This window comes from Crotalus tigris, unplaced genomic scaffold (genome assembly GCF_016545835.1).
Source record: "Crotalus tigris isolate CLP2741 ecotype Arizona unplaced genomic scaffold, ASM1654583v1 scf7180000018886.158148, whole genome shotgun sequence".
NCBI classification, from domain to species: Eukaryota; Metazoa; Chordata; class Lepidosauria; order Squamata; family Viperidae; genus Crotalus; species Crotalus tigris.
This window is the reverse complement of record NW_024097257.1, coordinates 95,281-115,343: the sequence shown is the minus strand read 5'-3', so window position 1 is coordinate 115,343 and position 20,063 is coordinate 95,281. Positions and strand designations below refer to the sequence as shown.

The 20,063-nt window shown below is 40.9% G+C and overlaps 1 protein-coding gene across 5 annotated transcripts in view; it reads right to left on the bottom strand.

Moving 5' to 3' along the window:
• CEP135 (centrosomal protein 135) overlaps positions 1 to 15,323 on the bottom strand; it is a 53,855-nt gene extending 38,532 nt beyond the window's left edge. For all 5 annotated transcript variants that reach the window (XR_005558407.1, XM_039357300.1, XM_039357297.1 and 2 more), the window contains exons 1-9: positions 15,001 to 15,323; positions 11,254 to 11,378; positions 10,743 to 10,933; positions 8,778 to 8,945; positions 6,436 to 6,577; positions 5,766 to 5,850; positions 4,383 to 4,511; positions 3,560 to 3,775; positions 257 to 322 (exon numbers count right to left, since the gene is read on the bottom strand). Coding sequence is in view for 4 of the 5 variants with exons in the window: in XM_039357300.1 (XP_039213234.1) it covers positions 257 to 322; positions 3,560 to 3,775; positions 4,383 to 4,511; positions 5,766 to 5,850; positions 6,436 to 6,577; positions 8,778 to 8,945; positions 10,743 to 10,933; positions 11,254 to 11,366 (1,110 nt within the window). In the remaining variant the exon portion in view is untranslated. The remainder of the gene's footprint in view (positions 1 to 256; positions 323 to 3,559; positions 3,776 to 4,382; positions 4,512 to 5,765; positions 5,851 to 6,435; positions 6,578 to 8,777; positions 8,946 to 10,742; positions 10,934 to 11,253; positions 11,379 to 15,000) is intronic.
• Positions 15,324 to 20,063: the final 4,740 nt, after the last annotated feature.

Here is a 20,063-nt window from a genome sequence, read left to right as displayed (position 1 = left end):
CCAGTTTTATTCTGGGTAATCTTCAGTAGGATGGATATTTAGAATATTTGCATTGGGCTTATAAAACTAACTACCGGTAATAAAAATCTATTACAATGGTGTCAATATAAAAAAGCAGCTTTGTTTTAACTATATTATTGATTTGATTTCTTACACTATTAATAATTGTCTTGAGCAAACATGCATTAAATTCAAGCCTAAATATAACAAAGTTTATTAAGTAAGGTAAACTCAGTTCAATAAGCATGTCACTTACTAACTTCAGTCTTGCTATGGTCTCCTCACGATCTTGTATTTCACTGTGTTTTTTTTTAATTTCTTCCTGTTTACATGAAATAATGTTTGTAAATATTTTTTTAAAATAAAACTTTATTTTAAATTTGAGAAGTAGAATATTTCTACACAAATTGTTGCATAGGTATTAGGGCATTCGTTACAATAAATATCACCCAATTATTATCTCCTGCACTTGCATAGTTACTATATTTTTAAAATAAGATTTGAATGTATTTTTTTCTGATTTACTATTCATATTTTATTGTATTTTAAATACCTGTGCTTGTTAACATGCAAACTATTGTAAGTAAGCTGACTGGTTCCTACATAATTGTGAACCATTAAGGGAGAAAGAAAGAAAGAAAGAAAGAAAGAGAGAGAGAGAGAGAGAGAGAGAGAGAGAGAGAGAGAGAGAGAGAAAGAAAGAAAGAAAGAAAGAAAGAAAGAAAGAAAGAAAGAAAGAAAGAAAGAAAGAAAGAAAGAAAGAAAGAAAGAAAGAAGGGAGGTAGGTAGGTAGGTAGGTAGGTAGGGAGAAAATATCAAGCTACCTGGAATATATTAGGAAGTTTTTATCTTAAGAAATCAGCTGTTGAAGTAAAATAGGATAAACATTACACCAATAAATCAGAAAATCAGCTTCAAATTAAAATCTACCTGCATTCCCTAGCTGGTCTCACGTAATTTCAATATTTCATCTGCAATATGGAATAATTATAGAACTGGTAAAGGATTGCAAATATATATATATATATATATATATATATATATATATATATACATATATATACACATACATACATACATATACACACACACACCAAAGACCTACATACAAACACCCGCAAAAACCTCAGAAAACAAATATATATATCTTCCCTCCCTGATACAGCTGACAAAGCGAGAAGGAGCCTGTGGCCTAGAGGTAAATACAGCTGCCTAACATGTACACAGCCCAGGCTCGAATCTCAGAAGGGTAAGTGTGGCTGAAGAGAGTTAAGAAACTCGAAATAGCTATCCCATTCTCCCTTAATTCTTTGTTAGCAATCCAAATTTTATTATATATATATATATATACACACACACACATATACACACATACATTAATATATATATATATATATATATATATATATATATATATATATATATATATATATATATATATATATATGTAGGTCTTTGGTTGTTCGGGTTTTCTCCCACGTAAAACAGCTAAGACCACACATTGCTGCTCAAAGCACGAAGCTGAAAGCACCAGCCTGAAGATGACGAATGGGACTTCGTCGAAACGTCGCCAAGACACTTCCAATTTTACGCAGGAGAAAACCCGAACAACCAAAGACCTACATACAAATACCCGCGAAAACCTCAGAAAACAATATATATATAAAACCCGAACTACACACTCTCACCAATGTACTAACATCCAATGGATTCCATAGAAATAAGATTACAAACCTAATCCAAAAAGAAACCCCCACTAAAATCCAAGACAAAGAACAAGAAAACGGCAAAGCCCTCCTCCCATACATAAAAGGCACCACAGACAGAATCAGTAAGATCCTCCATAAACACAACATCAAAACAGCATTCTGCACAAACAGAAAAATATCCACCATCCTTAGAAACCCCAAAGATAAAATTGAATTAGAAAATCAAGGAGTATACGAAATCCCATGCACCACTTGTCCCACCACATACATCGGACAAACCAACAGAAGAATAAGTGCACGCATTGAAGAACATAAGAACTCAGTCAAAAAAGAGGAACCAACATCTTCCCTGGTCCAACACCTTAAAGCCACAGGACATGAAATTGACTTTAAAAATACCAGAACCATTGCCAAAAGTGAACATTTTAATAACAGAATAATCAGAGAAGCCATCGAGATAGAAAAACGCCCACACAGCATGAACAAGCGAGATGATACCTCCCGCCTACCAGCCATTTGGAAACCCGCCCTTATTGACAAACGACTCCCTAACACAAAAAATGATACCAGACCCACACTCACAAAAACCACACAGGATGTCACCACCACACATCCACGCAAAAAACAAACCCAAAGCCACACCGATGACGAGGCACGACCACAAACCAGAAGCCAGACCACAGCTGCATCATTAGCCACTTTAAACCCCTCCAATCCATACATGAAGCAAACTGACACCCTCCATGAAGAGGAGACACGACCACGAACGCGAAGCCAGAAAATAGCAAGGCAGCCCAAAATCTTAAACCCCTCTGCAACTCAGACTAACCTGAGCACAACCAAACAGAACACTCCCCCAGCCAATCAGAGCACAGCCAAGCCCCTAACCATTCAGAACACACCTCCACCCAATCAGAACACAGCCAAGCTCCCACCCAATCAGTTCATACCCCCACTGGCAGTTAAAAGGAAGAAACAGCTAAGACCACACATTGCTGCTCAAAGCACGAAGCTGAAAGCACCAGCCTGAAGATGACGAATGGGACTTCGTCGAAACGTCGCCAAGCGTCAAATTGGAAATGTCTTGGCAACAAACGAAATGATACCTCCCGCCTACCAGCCATTTGGAAACCCGCCCTTATTGACAAACGAGTCATTAACACAAAGAATGATACCAGACCCACACTCACAAAAGCCACACAGGATGTCACCACCACATGTCCATGCAAAAAGCAAACCCAAACCCACACTGATGATGAGGCACGACCACAAACCAGAAGCCAGACCACAGCTGCATCATTAGCCATTTTAAACCCCTCCAATCCATACATGAAGTAAATTGACACTCACCATGAAGATGAGGCACGACCATGAATGCGAAGCCAAACAATAGCAATGCAGCTCACCATCTCACATCCCGTGCAACTCAGACTAACCTGAGCACAACAAAGCCCCCACCCAAACAGAACACTCCCCCAACCAATCAGAGCACAGCCAACCCCCCATCCAATCAGAGCACAGCCAAGCTCCTAACCAATCAGAACACACCTCCATCCAATCAGAACACAGCCAAGCTCTCATCCAATCAGTTCATACCCCCACTGGCAGTATATATATATATATATATATATATATATATATATATATATATATATATATATATATATATATATATTTGTTTTCTGAGGTTTTTGCGGGTGTTTGTATGTAGGTCTTTGATTACACACACACACACACACACACACACACACACACACACACGTTTTGTGAAAGAAAATGAACTGTGGAATGTTTTCCCAAGGAATCGGAGCATATTCTTGATATTCTAGTAATTCCTAAAATTTTCTTACCTTAGCCTCTCCAATTTCTTTATCTGCAGTTTCAAGCACAATTTCTTTATGCCTCTCCAATTGTTGGGCCAAGTGATCAATTTCAGTCAATTCTTGACACAGTTCTTCATTTTTGTTACTTAAATGAACCACCTCACTAGTCATATTTTGCCTACTATCCAAAAGATCTTCTATGCGCTTTTCAAGCTCTTTGTTTGTTTGCTGTAGAAATTCAACCTATAAATATTGACACCATGTAATCCAGTTAAATACTTCTGAACAAAATTTAGAAATTCCTTCAAGGATCTTCCTTAATGAACAAACACAGTATTTTCTGCCCTTACAATACAAATTAACACATTAAATCTATGAATGACAAAAAGTCTCTTTAAGTTATACGTAATTACCTAAGTTACATATTAGACCCCAGACATTTGAAAAGAAAACTGGAAAAGCATAAAGAACACGATTAAGATAGCTTTAATTACAATCTGCATACATTCATCAGACTAGGACACTAAAAATAGTTCTCCAGGAAATGTTGATAATTAACAGTGAAATCTCATTTTAATAGACTAATTGTATCTGTTACTCATTTCTATGAAGACGTCATTATCATGCAAATTATATCAATTAATGCCTGGCCTTTTGCACTGTTTATGTAATGCTGTCATTATGTCAAATGGCACTTGAAAAGTTTGCCCATTTGCATGGGAAATCCATTTAATCAAGGTGCAGAAAAATGGAAATTTCCTAACATTAAGATGATCCATACTTTTAAGGTTTTCAGTTATCCTTTAGTGGCCTCTAGATGTAGAAGCTGAAAGAGACTCAACGGTGTTACCTGCAAATTCAGGTGATCAATAATTTTTTCATTACTTCTGCTTTTGGCTTCCAGAGATATGACATCATGAGAACGACCACCATCTAGTGCGAGTGCTAAACGTTCAATCTCACTGTCTCGGAGCTCAACCTTCAAAGAAAAAAATAACTGTTTGTGTTAACACTGTCAGTGCTATAAGTCATGTGCCCAGGATATAATCCCACACATTATGCGCTACATCAGTGGTTCTCAACCTGTGGGTCGGGACCCCATTTGGGGTCAAACGACCATTTCACGGGGGTCGCCAAACAACGCAGTCCGCCATTTTTTTCCCCTTTTCCTTAGCTGGCTACTCCCTTTTATTCTATTGGCTTTTGAAAGCCAATAGAATAGACTCTCTTGAATAGAGTCTAATTCTATTGGCTTTCAAAAGCCAATAGGAATTGTCCAGGCTGTCTCTGCCCTGCTGAGCCCGCCCAAAGCCCCAGTCTGCAAACGGTGCTGCACCAGTTGAGTAGTCCTCGACTTACGACTGGTTGAGTAGTCCTCAACTTACAACCGGTTGGGGGTCGCGGCATTAAGAAGGTTGAGAACCACTGCGCTACGTGAAGCCAAGAACACTGGTAGTAGTAGCTATCCAACCAACTCACCCACGCTCATTTCCCAGGGTTTTCCTTTCTCTACCTCCCCTTTGCCGCTGCCAGTGCCCTTGACCTCAAGCGCGGCATTAAAAACAAAAGGAAATAAGGACTGTGGAAAGTTAGGAAAGAAGTTGAATAAGGTGCACCTGAAGCCAAGGATATTGGCCATCCAATCCAATCCTTCCCAGCCCCAGGGATATCGCTCTTTTCTTTCCATACCCCCCCCAATTGTAGCCAATATTTCATTTTCCTGCTGTCCCCTCGACTCCCTTGCCCTTTCTGCCCAGGACATGTATATTTCAGTTTAGACATAGAAATGGGAATATTTTAATCTGAACCCAGACCGTGAGAAACTAGCTTCTCTGTGCATAGAAAGATTTGTACATGGGTTGCACATCTCTAATATTAAGAGACGAAAGCCAGCTTGGTGAAGGGGTTACAGTGCTGGCCTAGAAAATGGGAGACTGAATTCTGGCCTCCCTTAAGCATGGAAGTCAGCTGTGTGACTTAGGGCCAGTCACTCTCTCATCCCAAACCGCCTCACAGGGTTAGTGTTGTGGGAAAATATTGTAGGAGGCAGGAGTATTAGATATGTTCGCCATCATGAGTTGATGGTGTGTGTGTGTGTGTGTGAGTAGATACAAATATATATGTATAGCTATAGATATATAGAGAGAAATGGGACAATAATAAACTCGCTTCTTCAATTTTACAGAAACATATTAGCAAATATGTAGGCAAAACTATTAAGAGTTTCATATACCTGTTTGCTGTAATTTTTCATTTCACGTTCAGCTATCTCTAGCTTTTCCTGCAAGTCACCTACTTCAATCTGCAGCTCATGAATTCTGAAATATTCAATACACAGATAAATCAGCTTCATCTTGCCTCTGTCATAAACACAAACTTCCAATTTTAAATACATTTATAGAAAAAAGCTTTCCTTAAAAATTTAGAATTTTGTAGAGATCCTTCCCTGGTAAGAAGATTCAGAGTTAGATATGGGCCTGCACTATCATGTTTGTATATTATAGTACGAGAAGTTGCCACAAATTATGGCCATAGATCACCAGGGGGTAAAAATGAACTGATAGAAGATTGAGAAATACATGGTTTCACAAAATTCAAACCCCATTTTTTTCTGAAACAAGACTCCAAAATATGAAAGAAACTATATTCCTTCTAGACCTGATACATAAAAGGGAAAGCAGATGAGTATTATAAGGTCTCCACCATACTCTTCAAATCTAATCTACGTAATTGGTAAGTAAATAAATATCTCTCTAGAAATGGTCTGTTTCTCAGTCTAGTATAGGGTAATATAATTAAAGATGTATAAATTATGCATTTCTTCTAAAACTGCACACACACCCCATCCACTCCTAATGTCAATGATTGAGATGACCCTTGATATATTGCTAAAGATTAATCACCTGTTGTCAGCCACTTGAAGAAGATCTGCAATATACGGGTCATCTGGTTGAGGAACTGGATAGGCGCCAATCCCTGAAGGAGGAACAGGCTGATCTATTTGCATACGCTGACGTCGAAATGGAATATTTCGTTTCTTACCACCTTCAAAGATAAATCTGTATTACCAGAAGTTTGGACAGATCATGTTTTGTTATACATAATTCATATATAAAATGGAAATAGTACAATTTCATGTTTTTGAAGAACAGCTACTTGTCAGCGACACTTTAAAATAAGATCTTTTTGTGATTATGTGAACAGTAAATAATACATTTGTGCTAATTAAAAATCTGTAACATAAATAATCTTGGCGCTGCAATAAAAAAAATAATGCACGATTAAGAAACACTAAGGGCGTACAAATACATAAAATAGTGACAAAACAACCTGCAGTCTTGATGTGACTCCTAGGACCTGTTTTGTATACCCCAGAGCTCTTTTCTATACTTTTTCAGATGGATGAAGCTTTTTGATTCATTGTGGGTGGTGGTGACGGATGATTTTAAGGAGTAAAGTGAGTACCGTATATGCTGGCGTATTAGGCGACCCGGCATATAAGACGACCGTCTTTACTGCCAAGTCGCATTCCTAGAACGTCGTCTTATACGCCGGAAACTACCAGTATTTCTGGCGTATAAGACGACTCGGCATATAAGACGACCCCTGTCTTTGGCGCCGAGTTTAGCGCTTCCGGAAGTCGTCTTATATGCCAGCATATACGGTATCTTAAACCTTGCTAATGGTTAAGACATCATTTCACCATCTAAAAATCCCAATCTTGGGAGAGTTTTTAAGTACAAGATGTGAGGCACCATTTTATCCCCTAAAACACCCCATCTCAAAGACTTTGGTCCACCTATTCATGCCGCAATAGAGTTTTTGTGCATTTTGCAGACCAGAAGCCAAATGAATTCAATGAAATCTCAATTTAGCATTCCTCGGTATTACGGGCTTCGTATGCAACAAAATTTACACATCAATTGATTTCATTTGTGTTAAAATGTTATGCAAATAATACCCATCCATGTTAAACTTACATAATTTATGCAATGATATTACCTCACAAATGGTATAATTCATAAGTCAATGACATAGTTCTGTGTTTAATGGAGATTTGGGGATAACAGTTACTCCTACTCCCGTTTCTTGCAAGAAAACAAGAGAGCATCAAGGACCCCTTGCCACAATTAAACCACTAAAATAAGGGGAGCTGATCCAAGGCCAGTGGAGACCCAGTGGGGCAGGATGGGGAAGATAGGTGGGGGTGCACTACAGCATCCTTTTAGTCAGTTGTAAGGGGAAATTTTGTGAATTTGGTCATGGGGGTCACGTACCAGTTATAACTTTGAGACCAGGTTGCAAATAGCTTTTGGGGGGGGTTCCCGTTGTAACCTTAAATGGCTGCTAAACAACCAGTCATAAATCTATTACCCTGGGATTTCCTGGTACTCTCATCCAAGTACTAATCAGATCCAACCATGCTTAGCAGTTTTGGGTTCCACCAAAATAAGTTAGAGGCTATTCCCTGATATTTTCAAGCAAATTAGTCACTAAATTAGTCAAGTATATGAGTCACTAAAATAGGTTTTAAACAGTAAAACTGGGAATTGAAGAAAGCATAAAAATAGGAAGACAGAATTTGTACCTGATATTCAGAGAATAAAGATAGTTTACAGCTTCTTTGAAGCCTAAATAGGAAAGTTACTGAAGTTCTTTAGAAAAACAGTACAAGAGTCCACTGAAATAAATACTCATTTATTTGTTTTGCCCATGCTCTTCAGGATCAAGTGCTTAAACCAGTGGTTCTCAACTCTTTTAATGCCACGACCCCCAACCGGTCGTAAGTCAAGGACTAAACCGGTCGTAAGTCAAGGACTAAACCAATCGTAAGTTGAGGACTACCCAACCGGTTGTAAGTCGAGGACTTTCACTGCCCAGGAGCGCCGCGCATGCGTGGTGCCATCCCCTGCGCCGGCCGAGGCGTAGTTGGCAAGGGGCAGAGATGGAGCAGGCTGACCACCAGCTGGGCACCAGCTGGCCCAGCCCAAGAGAGGTAAGGCACCCGCCAGAAAAGGGGAAAAAAATGGCGGACAGTCTTGCTTGGCAACCCCCATGAAATGGTCGATCTACCCCAAATGGGGTCGCGACCCATAGGTTGAGAACCGCTGGCTTAAACTGATACTTTGTTCCTGAAGCTAAAGGAACAGTGAAGTTGCTTCAATAGTAATAAGAGTGCACAGAATTACAGTCCAATAAAAGAATCATCAGACCAGAATGATGAGCACATAGATTGTCACTGTACCTGGTGTCTGTACCACAGCTTGTAGGTTTTTTTCTTGAAGCTGTTGAATTTTGTCAGTCTTGGCTTTGTTTTCTTTTTCTAATGACCTCATTTTATGTATATATTGATTATTCAAAAATTTCATATCTGAATTCTCATGTTCAAATTTCCTCAAAGTAGCTTTCAGATCTGTAAGGAGGAAAACAATCTGATCCCATGCTTCTATTTTTTACTGCACAATGCTAACCATAAGAAACTCTTCATAAACTATTTTCTGGTATCTAAAATTATTGTAAGGCTGCCAAAAAACAGGTCATCTAGACACCATCAAAGCCAGACAGAGAATAGAAGAACTGAAAGAAGTCATGCATGATCAGAAAAACTTTTGGGGGAATGGGGAGAGAGGAGGAGGGGGCGGGATAGAAGGAGAGCTGGTGCACAGAATCAGTAAGAATTGGACATGATTGAACCGAAAGCATCACCATCAAAATGATTACATTAACGTATTTATGATTATCAATCATAATCAGAGGCAGCACTATGCTACAAGAGCTCGCGTATACAGTCGTCACCCTTAATAATCCCCAAATTTTTGGTTTCATCTGAATTTTTTTAAAAAATAAAAATGCATAGGAAGCTAGCATGTTGAAAAACAAAATGTCTGCATGGTATTTGACACAGCCTACTTGGTGAGAGACAGAGAGAGAAAGGAAGGAAAAGTAGAGACGGCATGGAATGAATATTGCATGACTTTGCTGCAACCATTTTAACAGAGTAGACACTATAACAGTTATTCTGTGAAGCTCTCCAATTGAGTACATTGTAAATGCTCAGGACTCCCAAAAAGTACTGCATTCATTATGATGAAAAAAAGATGCGAAGCAAGAATTAAATCACTGGCATTATCAATGATTTAGTGGCAGGCATTCCTCAACTTAGCATCCGTTAGAAGTTATGACAGATCCCCTCAAAAGGGATGTACAACCTGGTTTCAAAGTTCTGACATTCCCCCCCCCCGCCCCCCGTCTTCTGATTGCATTTTGGGCGCTTGGCATTTACTTCCAGCAAAAACAACATTAGCATTCGCTTAATGTCTATGGAGTCTGATTTATAACCATCACAAAGAAGGTCGTAAAAACAGGTCCAATCAAGTGAATGTCAACTTAATTGTTTCCCGAAATAATATGAAGTGGTTTCATTTCTCCTACAAAATTTGCGCATGAAAATGTTAATTCTGTACAGTAGATGGCTGTCTTATTGAACTTCCACCCATTTAGCCACCATCTGAAGTTTCAACGGTCGGCTTGGCGACTGGCTTGCAATGGCTTTGCAGCATCCCAGGGTCACATAAACACCAGATGGAAACTTCACTGCCAGCTTCTCACAAGCAAGGTCAACGGGGAAGCCAGTAGGAGGTGACAAATGGAGATGCTGCGACTACTTGCAATTTGCTTAACAACAGCCATTTAAAACTGCTGGAATGGCCATCATAATTTGGCACGGTTGTATAACATCGTGCCATACGACCACATCAGTCAGCAATGGAGTTTCCAGTCCAATTACGGTTGGTAAGTGAGGACTACCTGGATTTATAGACACCCGATTAATGTTCAGCTCGAAAGTTTCTTGTTTCCAGATTCCCAGTCTGAATCTGCTTGCATAAAAAAATTTCAGTGGTTCCTGCTCTTTTAAATAAAAGTTAATTTTATAACCAGAATTTAACCTCTACTGCTATCTTCTTCCCAAATTAATTGAAAATTGAAAAAAGCAAAGTGTAGTACTATAGCATGTTTTTCTTTTGAGCTTGAAGATTTGGAAGAGGAGAATATGAAATGTTATTTGTCTTGAACAAAACCCTTAAATGTAGTATCAAGATAGAAAATTTGAGAATTAGGGACAACACCTTACTTAGTTAAAAACAGATAGCAAAGACGAACTGCAAAATGTAAGATAGAATGCTTTTTTTTTAAAAAAAAATTGTGTTACCTTTGACCTGTTCTTCGAATTGCTCTTTCAATTTCAGAACTTCTAAGTGCAATTCATTATTTTCACGTGTGAGCCTGGCATTTTCTTCTCGATAAGGTCCTAGAACAACGTCAAAGTTACTGCATTCTTTTTCAATTTTACCGGCAGATAACTTTGTGCTCCGGAGGCTCTCGGTTGTATGAACAAGGTCACTAAAATTAATAAAACAAATAATGAAAATATGGAATGTTGGCAGTGTATTTCTAATTTCTTGTAAGTATTCGGTTGAATCGCCATGTAATAGAATAGTAATCGTACATTTTGATTACTAATCAATTGTAGCGTTTTCTTTCTAATGTCCATGTAAAACGATAGGTTCATATTAATTTAGCTCTAAGAAAAAAGATGCACAAGAATCTTACATCCTTCCTGCCTGAGGGAATAATAATGCTTTATAAGTTGCTGAACTGGGTCACCTTCCATAAAGCACTGCACTGATGCAAGTATTTTCTCTTATTCCTTTTTTTAATACCTGAAAAGTTTTTCCACCAGAGGCAAGCTTTCTACTCCCAGTGGTTGTCGGTATCCCAACTGATCCAATCGTTTCCTTAAATTAACAAACTTCCGCTCTACAGCTGCAGTCATTGTGAAGATTCTCTAAAAAAATAGGTTCAAAAAGGGGGCCAAGTAAATAATTAAACCTATACAAATTTAAATCTATACAAATTACCAGGCACTTATAACATTAACTTATAGGACCAAATCACATGCTTGCCAGCACTGAGTGAACTCATTGCAAAAATGGGAATGGTATTCTGGCAGTTCAAATTTGTAAATGAGGTCAGCAGAGGAAGGTGTGGATCCAAACAAAACCCTTACTGACACAATGAAATAACAATCACACCTAGTTATAGTAACACTAATAACATACAATATTATATAATAGCAACAATACTTTATCAGCATCCTTTTTTTTTAAATTATACATAACTCAAGACGTGAACATGCCTCTGCCTCATATTTTCCCACAACAATCCTGCGAGGTCAGTTGGGCTTGTTGTTGTTGTTAGTTGCGAAGTCGTGTCCGACCCATCGCAACCCCATGGACAACATTCCTCCAGGCCTTCCTGTCCTCTACCATCTTCTGGAGTCCATTTAAGCTCATGCCTACTGCTTCAGTGACTCCATCCAGCCATCTCATTCTCGATCGTCCCATTCTTCTGTTGCCCTCAATCTTTCCCAGCATTAGGCCCTTCTCCAGGGAGTCCTTCCTTCTCATTAGGTGGCCAAAATATTTGAGTTTCAACTTCAGGATCTGGCCTTCTAAAGAGCAGTCGGGGTTGATCTCCTCTAGGACTGACTGGTTTGATCACCTTGCAGTCCAGGGGACTCACAGGAGTCTTCTCCAGCACCATAGTTCAAAGGCCTCAATTGGGCTAAGAGAGAGCAAATGGCTAAAAGTCATCCAGCAGCCTTCGTGGCTAGAGGTCTAGACCAGGGGTCCTCAACCTTGACAACTTTTTGTGGACTTCAACTCTTCAATTCTGGAAGTTGAAGTCCACAAATCTTAAAGTTGCCAAGGTTGGAGACCCCTGGTCTAGAACTTGCAGTCTCCTGGTTTCTAGGCCAGCACCTTAACCACTACACATAGACCTTGACTTACAACAATTTGCTTAAAGACCGTTCAAAGTTACGACGACACTAAAAAAGGTGGCTTATGACCATTTTTCATGCTTATGATCATTGCAAGCATCCCCATGGTCACCTGATTTTCATTCGGATACTTGACAACTCACTCACATTTATGATGGCTGTAGTGTCCCGAGGTCATGTGATCCCCTTTTGTGACCTTCTACGAAGCAAAGTCAATGGGGAAACCAGTTTCACTTAACAACCTTGTTACTAATTTAACAACCTCAGTATAATTCACTTAACAACTGTGGCAAGAAAAGTCGTAAACTGGGGCAAAAGTCACTTAACAAATTTCTCACTTAGCAACATACATTTTCGGCTCACTAGTGGTCGTAAACTGAGGATTACCTGCACTCCAGCTTCTCTGTATTTGTTTATACAGTAGTGGCCAAAATTGTGGAAACCTTTTGAGAAAAGTGTACAGTAGAAATGCCACCTTTGGTTAAGTTTTCACCCATTTTTCTTCTAATTTCTTTATAATTGTAGCCTTGTTCACTTAATAATACTATTTTACATCACTTTCTGGGCATCCAGTAAACTCTTTGCACCATGACTTTAATTTTATTATGTTTTACAAGCTCACTGAATGAAAGAACACAAAAAACCCCAACCTACTTGATAGAGATCACATAACACAGTAACAAATGTCCTCCTCTCAGCTTCAATACATGACATCAATTGCTGAATCCTACTGTGATCTGATTGGCTCATTGCCAAAACAAGATGACACCTGATTGGCTCTCTAAACCAGGGGTGTCAAACTCAATTTCATTGAGGGCCGCATCTGCATTGCGGTTGCCCTGGGGGGGCGGGTGTGTGGGGCCAGGGTGGGTGCAGCCTACTGCGTGGACATGGATGGAGTAGGTGTGGCGTATTGGGTGGGCATGGCCAGCTCTACATCGTTCGCGCCGGATATGTGAAGTAGGCAAGGGCCATTTGCTGGCCACTTCCAGGTGATGATGCATTTCTTCATTCCTCACAAAGAGTGACACCTCCCCAGCATGCACCCAGGAGGTGGGGCCAATGCGGCAGGGGCTGGTTCCTCGCTGTTTCCGGACAGCCTTGTGGAGCTAAGACTGAATGTGTTTCAGCCTAGATGGCCACCACAAAATTGTACATTGGCTCCTGGGCGGCCTGGGCCAGGACCAAGGCAGCAGAGGGCTGTTCCCTCACTGTTTCCAGGATGGCTGTGCGGGCCACATGAAACCACTTCGCAAGCCGCATCTGGCCCCCGGGCCTTGTGTTTGACATGTCTGCTCTAAACACTCATGCTCATTGGCTACCATCAGATGAAGAAAAGCTATCTGATATCAACCTAAGTAAGTTGTGCTTCCTTTTTCTGGTTATTTGGCTATAACCTTTCATAGAATACAGTACAGATAATTGAACAAACTGTTGCATTACATTCTCGATTAAATTATCTTTCCATTGATACATAATTTTATGGTACTACTCCCCAAAAAAGTGGTGTTATTAGCCATCAAACCTCAAAAATACACTTTTCCCAAAAGGTTTCCACAATTTTGGCCACTACTGTACACACACACATATACATAGATGTATACATACATACATACATACATATATATATATACACACATATACATAGATGTATACATACATACTGCCAATAAAAGTGCGTATAGTCCAGGCCATGGTTTTCCCAGTTGCAATGTATGGCTGTGAAAGTTGGACCATAAGAAAGGCTGAGCGCCAAATAAGTGAGGCCTTTGAACTATGGTGCTGGAGAAGACTCCTGCGAGTCCCTTGGACTGCAAGGCGTTCAAACCGGTCAGTCCTAGAAGAGATCAACCCTGATTGCTCTTTAGAAGGCCAGATCCTGAAGTTGAAACTCAAATACTTTGGCCACCTAATGAGAAGGAAGGTCTCCCTGGAGAAGAGCCTAATGCTGGGACAGATGGAGGGCAAGAGAAGAAGGGGACGACAGAGAATGAGGTGGCTGGATGGAGTCACTGAAGCAGTAGGTGTGAACTTAAATGGACTCCAGAAGATGGTAGAGGACAGGAAGACCTGGAGGAACGTCGTCCATGGGGTCGCGATGGGTCGGACACGACTTCGCAATTAACAACAACAACAACAATACATACATACATACATACATACATACATACATACATATATATATATATATATACACACACACACACACATATACATAGATGTATACATACATACATACACACAAACACACATTCAGGCCATCAGAAGAAGAGATTCATACTAGTTACTAAAAAGCCTTTGGCGAAACCCAAGTTCAAATGCTCTTCAGCTCTTGCAAGGGAAAATAGGAGGCAATTCATTCTGTCTTGGAAGAAGGACCAGAGTGAGCACATAACACAGTCCAAGGGACCTGCCATCCTGAGCGCCGAGGCTGCTTCTGGAAATTGCCTGCCCCAAAGTTGAAAAATATATCGGGCTATAAAGGGATTGATACAGAAGCGCAGTGCAGAAAGCAAAGGGAGGACCTGGAGGGGAGGGTTTAAAAGGGGAGAGCTGGCTGAAAACCCCTGGCAGCCAGTTTGGCTGGGGAGGGCGACTGGGGTCGCTTGGCCACAACCGCACGAACCTGCTGGGGCCTTCCCAGGCGCCCCGCTCTCCAGGCCTCCCTCGCTTCGCTTGAGCCCCTCCGGGCGCTACTCCCAGCCGGGCGACGTCATCCTTCTACCGTCATTCTACGTCGTCATGGAAACGGGGCCCGCGGCCTGAAATCGCGGCCTAGTTCGGAGGCGGGAGGGCCGTCTCACACGCCTCGCCCCTCATCCGGAGGTGGGGGCGGCCTGGCCGGAGCGGCCCCTTTCCTCCGCCGCCGCCGCCGCCAAACAGCCAGCGGACAGACCAAAGGAGCCGTTTGAAAATGGCGCGCGGAGGACGGGCGACTTCCTGTTCGGGTTGTCCCGGCAACCGGCGGAGCGCAAAGCGTTCGGAAGCAACCGACTATTGAAGAGTCTCGCGTCCGCACAGCGGCCCCTGCTGGAGTCTGGTGGAATTGGCAACTTTTCCGTTGGAAGGAAAAAAAAACGAGACTTTGGTTCTTCAACTCTGTTGGGCTGATTGGCACAGCTGGATTTTATTTATGTGTTTGTTTTTAAATCCGGCTTTATTTGACGCTTTTGAATCTCTTGCCTAGGAAGCATTGTTTGCATCCAGACATAAATCTATGTACCCAAGGGTAGAAGATGCATTCGTTCTGTTAACTTTTCTAATTGGTTCGTTGTCTTCTGTTAAATTTCATGAAGCTATAAAGCAGGGGTTCTCAACCTTGGCAATTTTATGACTTGTGGATTTCAACTCCCAGAATTCCTCAGCCAGCAAAGCTTTATAGTATAAAGCAGGGGTAGGCAACCTTGGCTTTTATAACTCATGGACTTCAACTCCCAGAATTCCTGAGCCAGCCATGCTGAGGGGAAAGGGAGAGGTTTCCAAGCTGAGCCATGCTAGCTCAGGAATTCTGGGAGTTGAAGTCCACGAGTCATAAAAGCCAAGGTTGCCTACTCTTGGCCTAGGCCTAGGCCACTTTATGACTCGTATACTTCAACTCCCAGACTTCCTGAGCCAGCATGGCTTAGCTTGGAAACCTCACTCTTTCCCCTCAGCATGGCTGGCTCAGGAATTCTGGGAGTTGAAGTCCATGAGTCATAAAAGAGCCAAGGTTGCCTACCTCTGGTATAAAGGGAAGCAGAATATGACACGTGGATTTACCACCGAGGATGTGAAAAGGACCATCAAGTTGTTTTTTTTTAATTAGCCATTTCTCTTCATCTGATCGTGTAATGACCAGACCGCTCATTACCTTTGAAATACATTTCCAGAAGAGATAAGACATATCTTTGGCCTGAAATCTTGGCTTCGGTACATGTCATAATAGAAAACATAGACCCCCAGAATTTCAGGAGCGCCTAAAATCAAAATTATCTTGTAAATCTTGACTGATGAGCTTTTAATTTTGTAAATCTTGACTATTTTTGCACAGTGGATCTCAGCTTAACCCAAAGGCCTTCTACATTAAAAAAAAAAAAATCTCCAGTCTCTCTTTTGTGCTGCCTTCTTGCCCCTTCAGGTACAGGTAGAAATCTGAGGGTAGTTTTCTTGGCAAAAGGGCTGGGATCAGTGGTGGAATTCAGCTGGTTTGCACCACTTCAGCAGAACCGGTAGCTAATTTTTTGTTGCCCAGGCCCAAAATGGACTTCCGGAAGCAGCATCCACACACAGAACCGGTTGTTCGCATATTTGAATGCCACCACTGGTTGTGATGGCCAGTCTCTAGATTCCTATTTAATCAACCATCTATCCTTGCAATACTGCAGACCCAATTGTGACTGTTTCTAATTTCCTAAGAATGTTTCAGGTACCTCTGCATCTGTCTTGACCCAAAGGGAAAAAAACAGACCAACCTATCAAAAATAGTGCCATAAAAAACAGAATAGAAACACAAGTTAAGATAGGCAAGAAAATGGTAAGTGAGCACTGCCCAGCCTAGATGAGTTCAAATCGCCAGGACCAGATGGATTACACCCCAAGGTTCTCAAGGAACTGGCAGATGTGATCTTAGAACTACTGAACTATATTTTTCAAAGATCCTGGAGCACAGGGGAACTACCAGAGGACTGGGAAAGAGCTGATGTAGTTCCCATCTACAAAAAAGGGCAAAAATGGACCCAGGAAATTACAGACCTATCAGCCTGACCTCAATACCTGGGAAGATCCTGGAAAAGATAATCAAACAACGAATCAGCAAACACCTAGAGGCAAACAAAGTCATTACTAAAAACCAACATGGATTTGTCAAAAATAGATCATGCCAGACAAATCTTATAACACTCTTTGACCAAGTGACAAAATTAGTGGAGCAGAGGAAAGCTGTGGACATAATTTACTTGGACTTCAGTAAGGCATTTGATAAAGTAGATCACAACCTACTACTTGACAAGATAGAAAAATGTGGGGTAGACAGCACCACCACCAGATGGATCCGTAGCTGGCTGACTGGACGTACTCAGCGTGTGGTCCTCAATGGAACCACATCTACATGGAGGGAAGTGCTTAGTGGGGTGCCCCAGGGCTCTGTTCTGGACCCAGTGCTCTTCAACATCTTTATCAAAGATTAGGACGAGAGGATAGATGGGGAACTCATCAAATTTGCAGACGACACCAAGCTGGCAGGAATAGCCAACACTCCAGAAGACAGGCTTAGGATACAGAAGGATCTGGACAGACTTGAACACTGGACGCTATCTAACAAAATGAAATTCAATGGTGAAAAAGGCAAGGTTCTATATTTAGGCAAGAAAAACCAAATGCACAGGTATAGTATAGGTGGTACCTTGCTCAATAGTAGTAACTGTGAGAAGGATCTCGGAGTCCTAGTGGACAATCACTTAAATATGAGCCAGCAGTGTGCTGCAGCTGCCAAAAAGGCCAACACAGTGCTAGGCTGCATTAACAGAGGGATAGAATCAAGATCACGTGAAGTATTAATACCACTCTTCAATGCCTTGGTAAGGCCACACTTGGAATACTGCATCCAGTTTTGGTCACCACGATGTAACAAAGATGTTGAGACTCTAGAAAGAGTACAGAGAAGAGCAACAAAGATGATTAGGGGACTGGAGGCTAAAACATATAAGGAACGGTTGCTGGAATTGGGTATGTCTAGTTTAATGAAGAGAAAGACGAGGGGGGACATGATAGCAGTGTTCCAATTATCTCGGGCTGCCACAAAGAAGAGGGTGTCAAGCTATTTTCCAAAGTGCCTGAAGGCAGGACAAGAAGCAACGGATGGAAACTAACCAAGGAGAGAAGCAACCTAGAACTAAGGAGAAACTTCCTGACAGTTAGAACAATTAACCAGTGGAACAACCTGCCTCCAGAAGCGGTGAATGCTCCAACACTGGAGGTTTTTAAGAAGAGACTGGACAGCCATTTGTCCGACATGAATAGGGTTTCCTGCCTGAGCAGGGGGTTGGACTAGATGACCTCCAAGGTCCCTTCCAACTTTATTATTATTATTATTATTATTATTATTATTATTATTATTATTATTATTTATTGATCATCGCACAGTCAGCCAGATGTTCAGACTGGATTTGGCATTTTCTCTACCTATCGAGTCCTTACCAAGGACCTGGGATAGGCAGATGTGGATGTTTGATGGTATTATAGATATCGTCGCAGGATGGAAGCAGTTCCTAGTAAGGCCACCTTTTGCAATTGACTAATAGCGAATTTATCAATTTTTTTAATTATTATTATTATTATTTTATTATTATTATTATTATCCAGAACAGAAGCCATCTAGAACAGAGGTCCCCAACCTTTTGGGCACTAGGGACTGGTTCCGTGGAGAAAGGTTTTTCCACGAACCTGAGAGTGCATGGTTTTGTGTGCTGCCTGCATCCCACGGATGGGGCTTTGCTAGTTTGTGCAGAACGGGTGCTGGCATGCCGCGTCCATTCCACAGACCAAGGGTTGGGGACCCTGATCTAGAATTTGATTCAGACTCTTTCTACTCAAATTAGATGTTGAAAATGAGGATCATTAGTGGTTGAGGCTGGTGCTCTCCTTTCCAGCAGGCTAATCTCATTTAAAAATATGTAAAACCATCTTTGACAAAGATGGCACATTAAAGTTCGGCAAGTGCTAAGATTCTGGATAGTTAAATATCACCAAATTTCTTGATGGGTACTCAAGGTCTTCCCAATTATGTAAGAAGTTGTCTTGTTAATCTGATTGACACGTTATTGCTTCTTTTGAATCCCAAGTTAAACTATCAAGGAAACCAATGAAATTTCTCAAGATGCTCCTTTGTTTCTATTGATTATCAATATTAGATTACACATATTAAATATAAATATGAGAGTCCCATCATTCTACATCAGTGTTGTGCAAACTGAAGGATTGTTTGGGGTTTTTTTTGGCAAATGCAATTGCCTTTTATGACATTTTAATGGCATGAAAACGTGCTGTTTAGAATACTAAATATATCAACAATTTTGTAAATGCAGGCAAATAAATAACAGCGTCATCGGTATGGTAACATTTATTTATATTTCATTCTCCAACACACTTTCTCCTTTTCACTTGAATCAGGAGAGACTGTACAAGTATTTGACATTTGCCTGGATACAGAATGGCATGGGGACCAACCAATTGAAGCTACACAACTAAAATAGAAGTAATATAAACAAATGGTTTTTAGGCCTGAGCATTGAAAGGTACCAGTTGAGTTCCTCATGGGGGGGGGGAGGGGGAGGGAATGGCATGGCACATTGGCTCTTTGAAAGCCAGGTACACTTTATCATTTGTGTTTGTAGTGTGATCAAACAGCATGACAACTGTTACCATCACATTCTAGCTCAGCTTGCTTTTTTACGTGCTCATTGTAAAGTACATAGTGAAAGAACACTTTTGTGGGAAGGACAAGCCAGACATTTTTACAATTTCCTTTCTTGCTACTAAATAGGAAGAAGTGCTGCAAAGAGGTAGCCCAGTTTCCACACCATTTCCACCAGTAATAATTATAAAACCAATCTGTGAGAAAACATAACTTCCACAGTGTGTGGAATCCTCATAGACTTGAAAATATATAAGGTAGCTTGAGCGAAAACAATGCAGCGAGGAAGAAACTGAGAT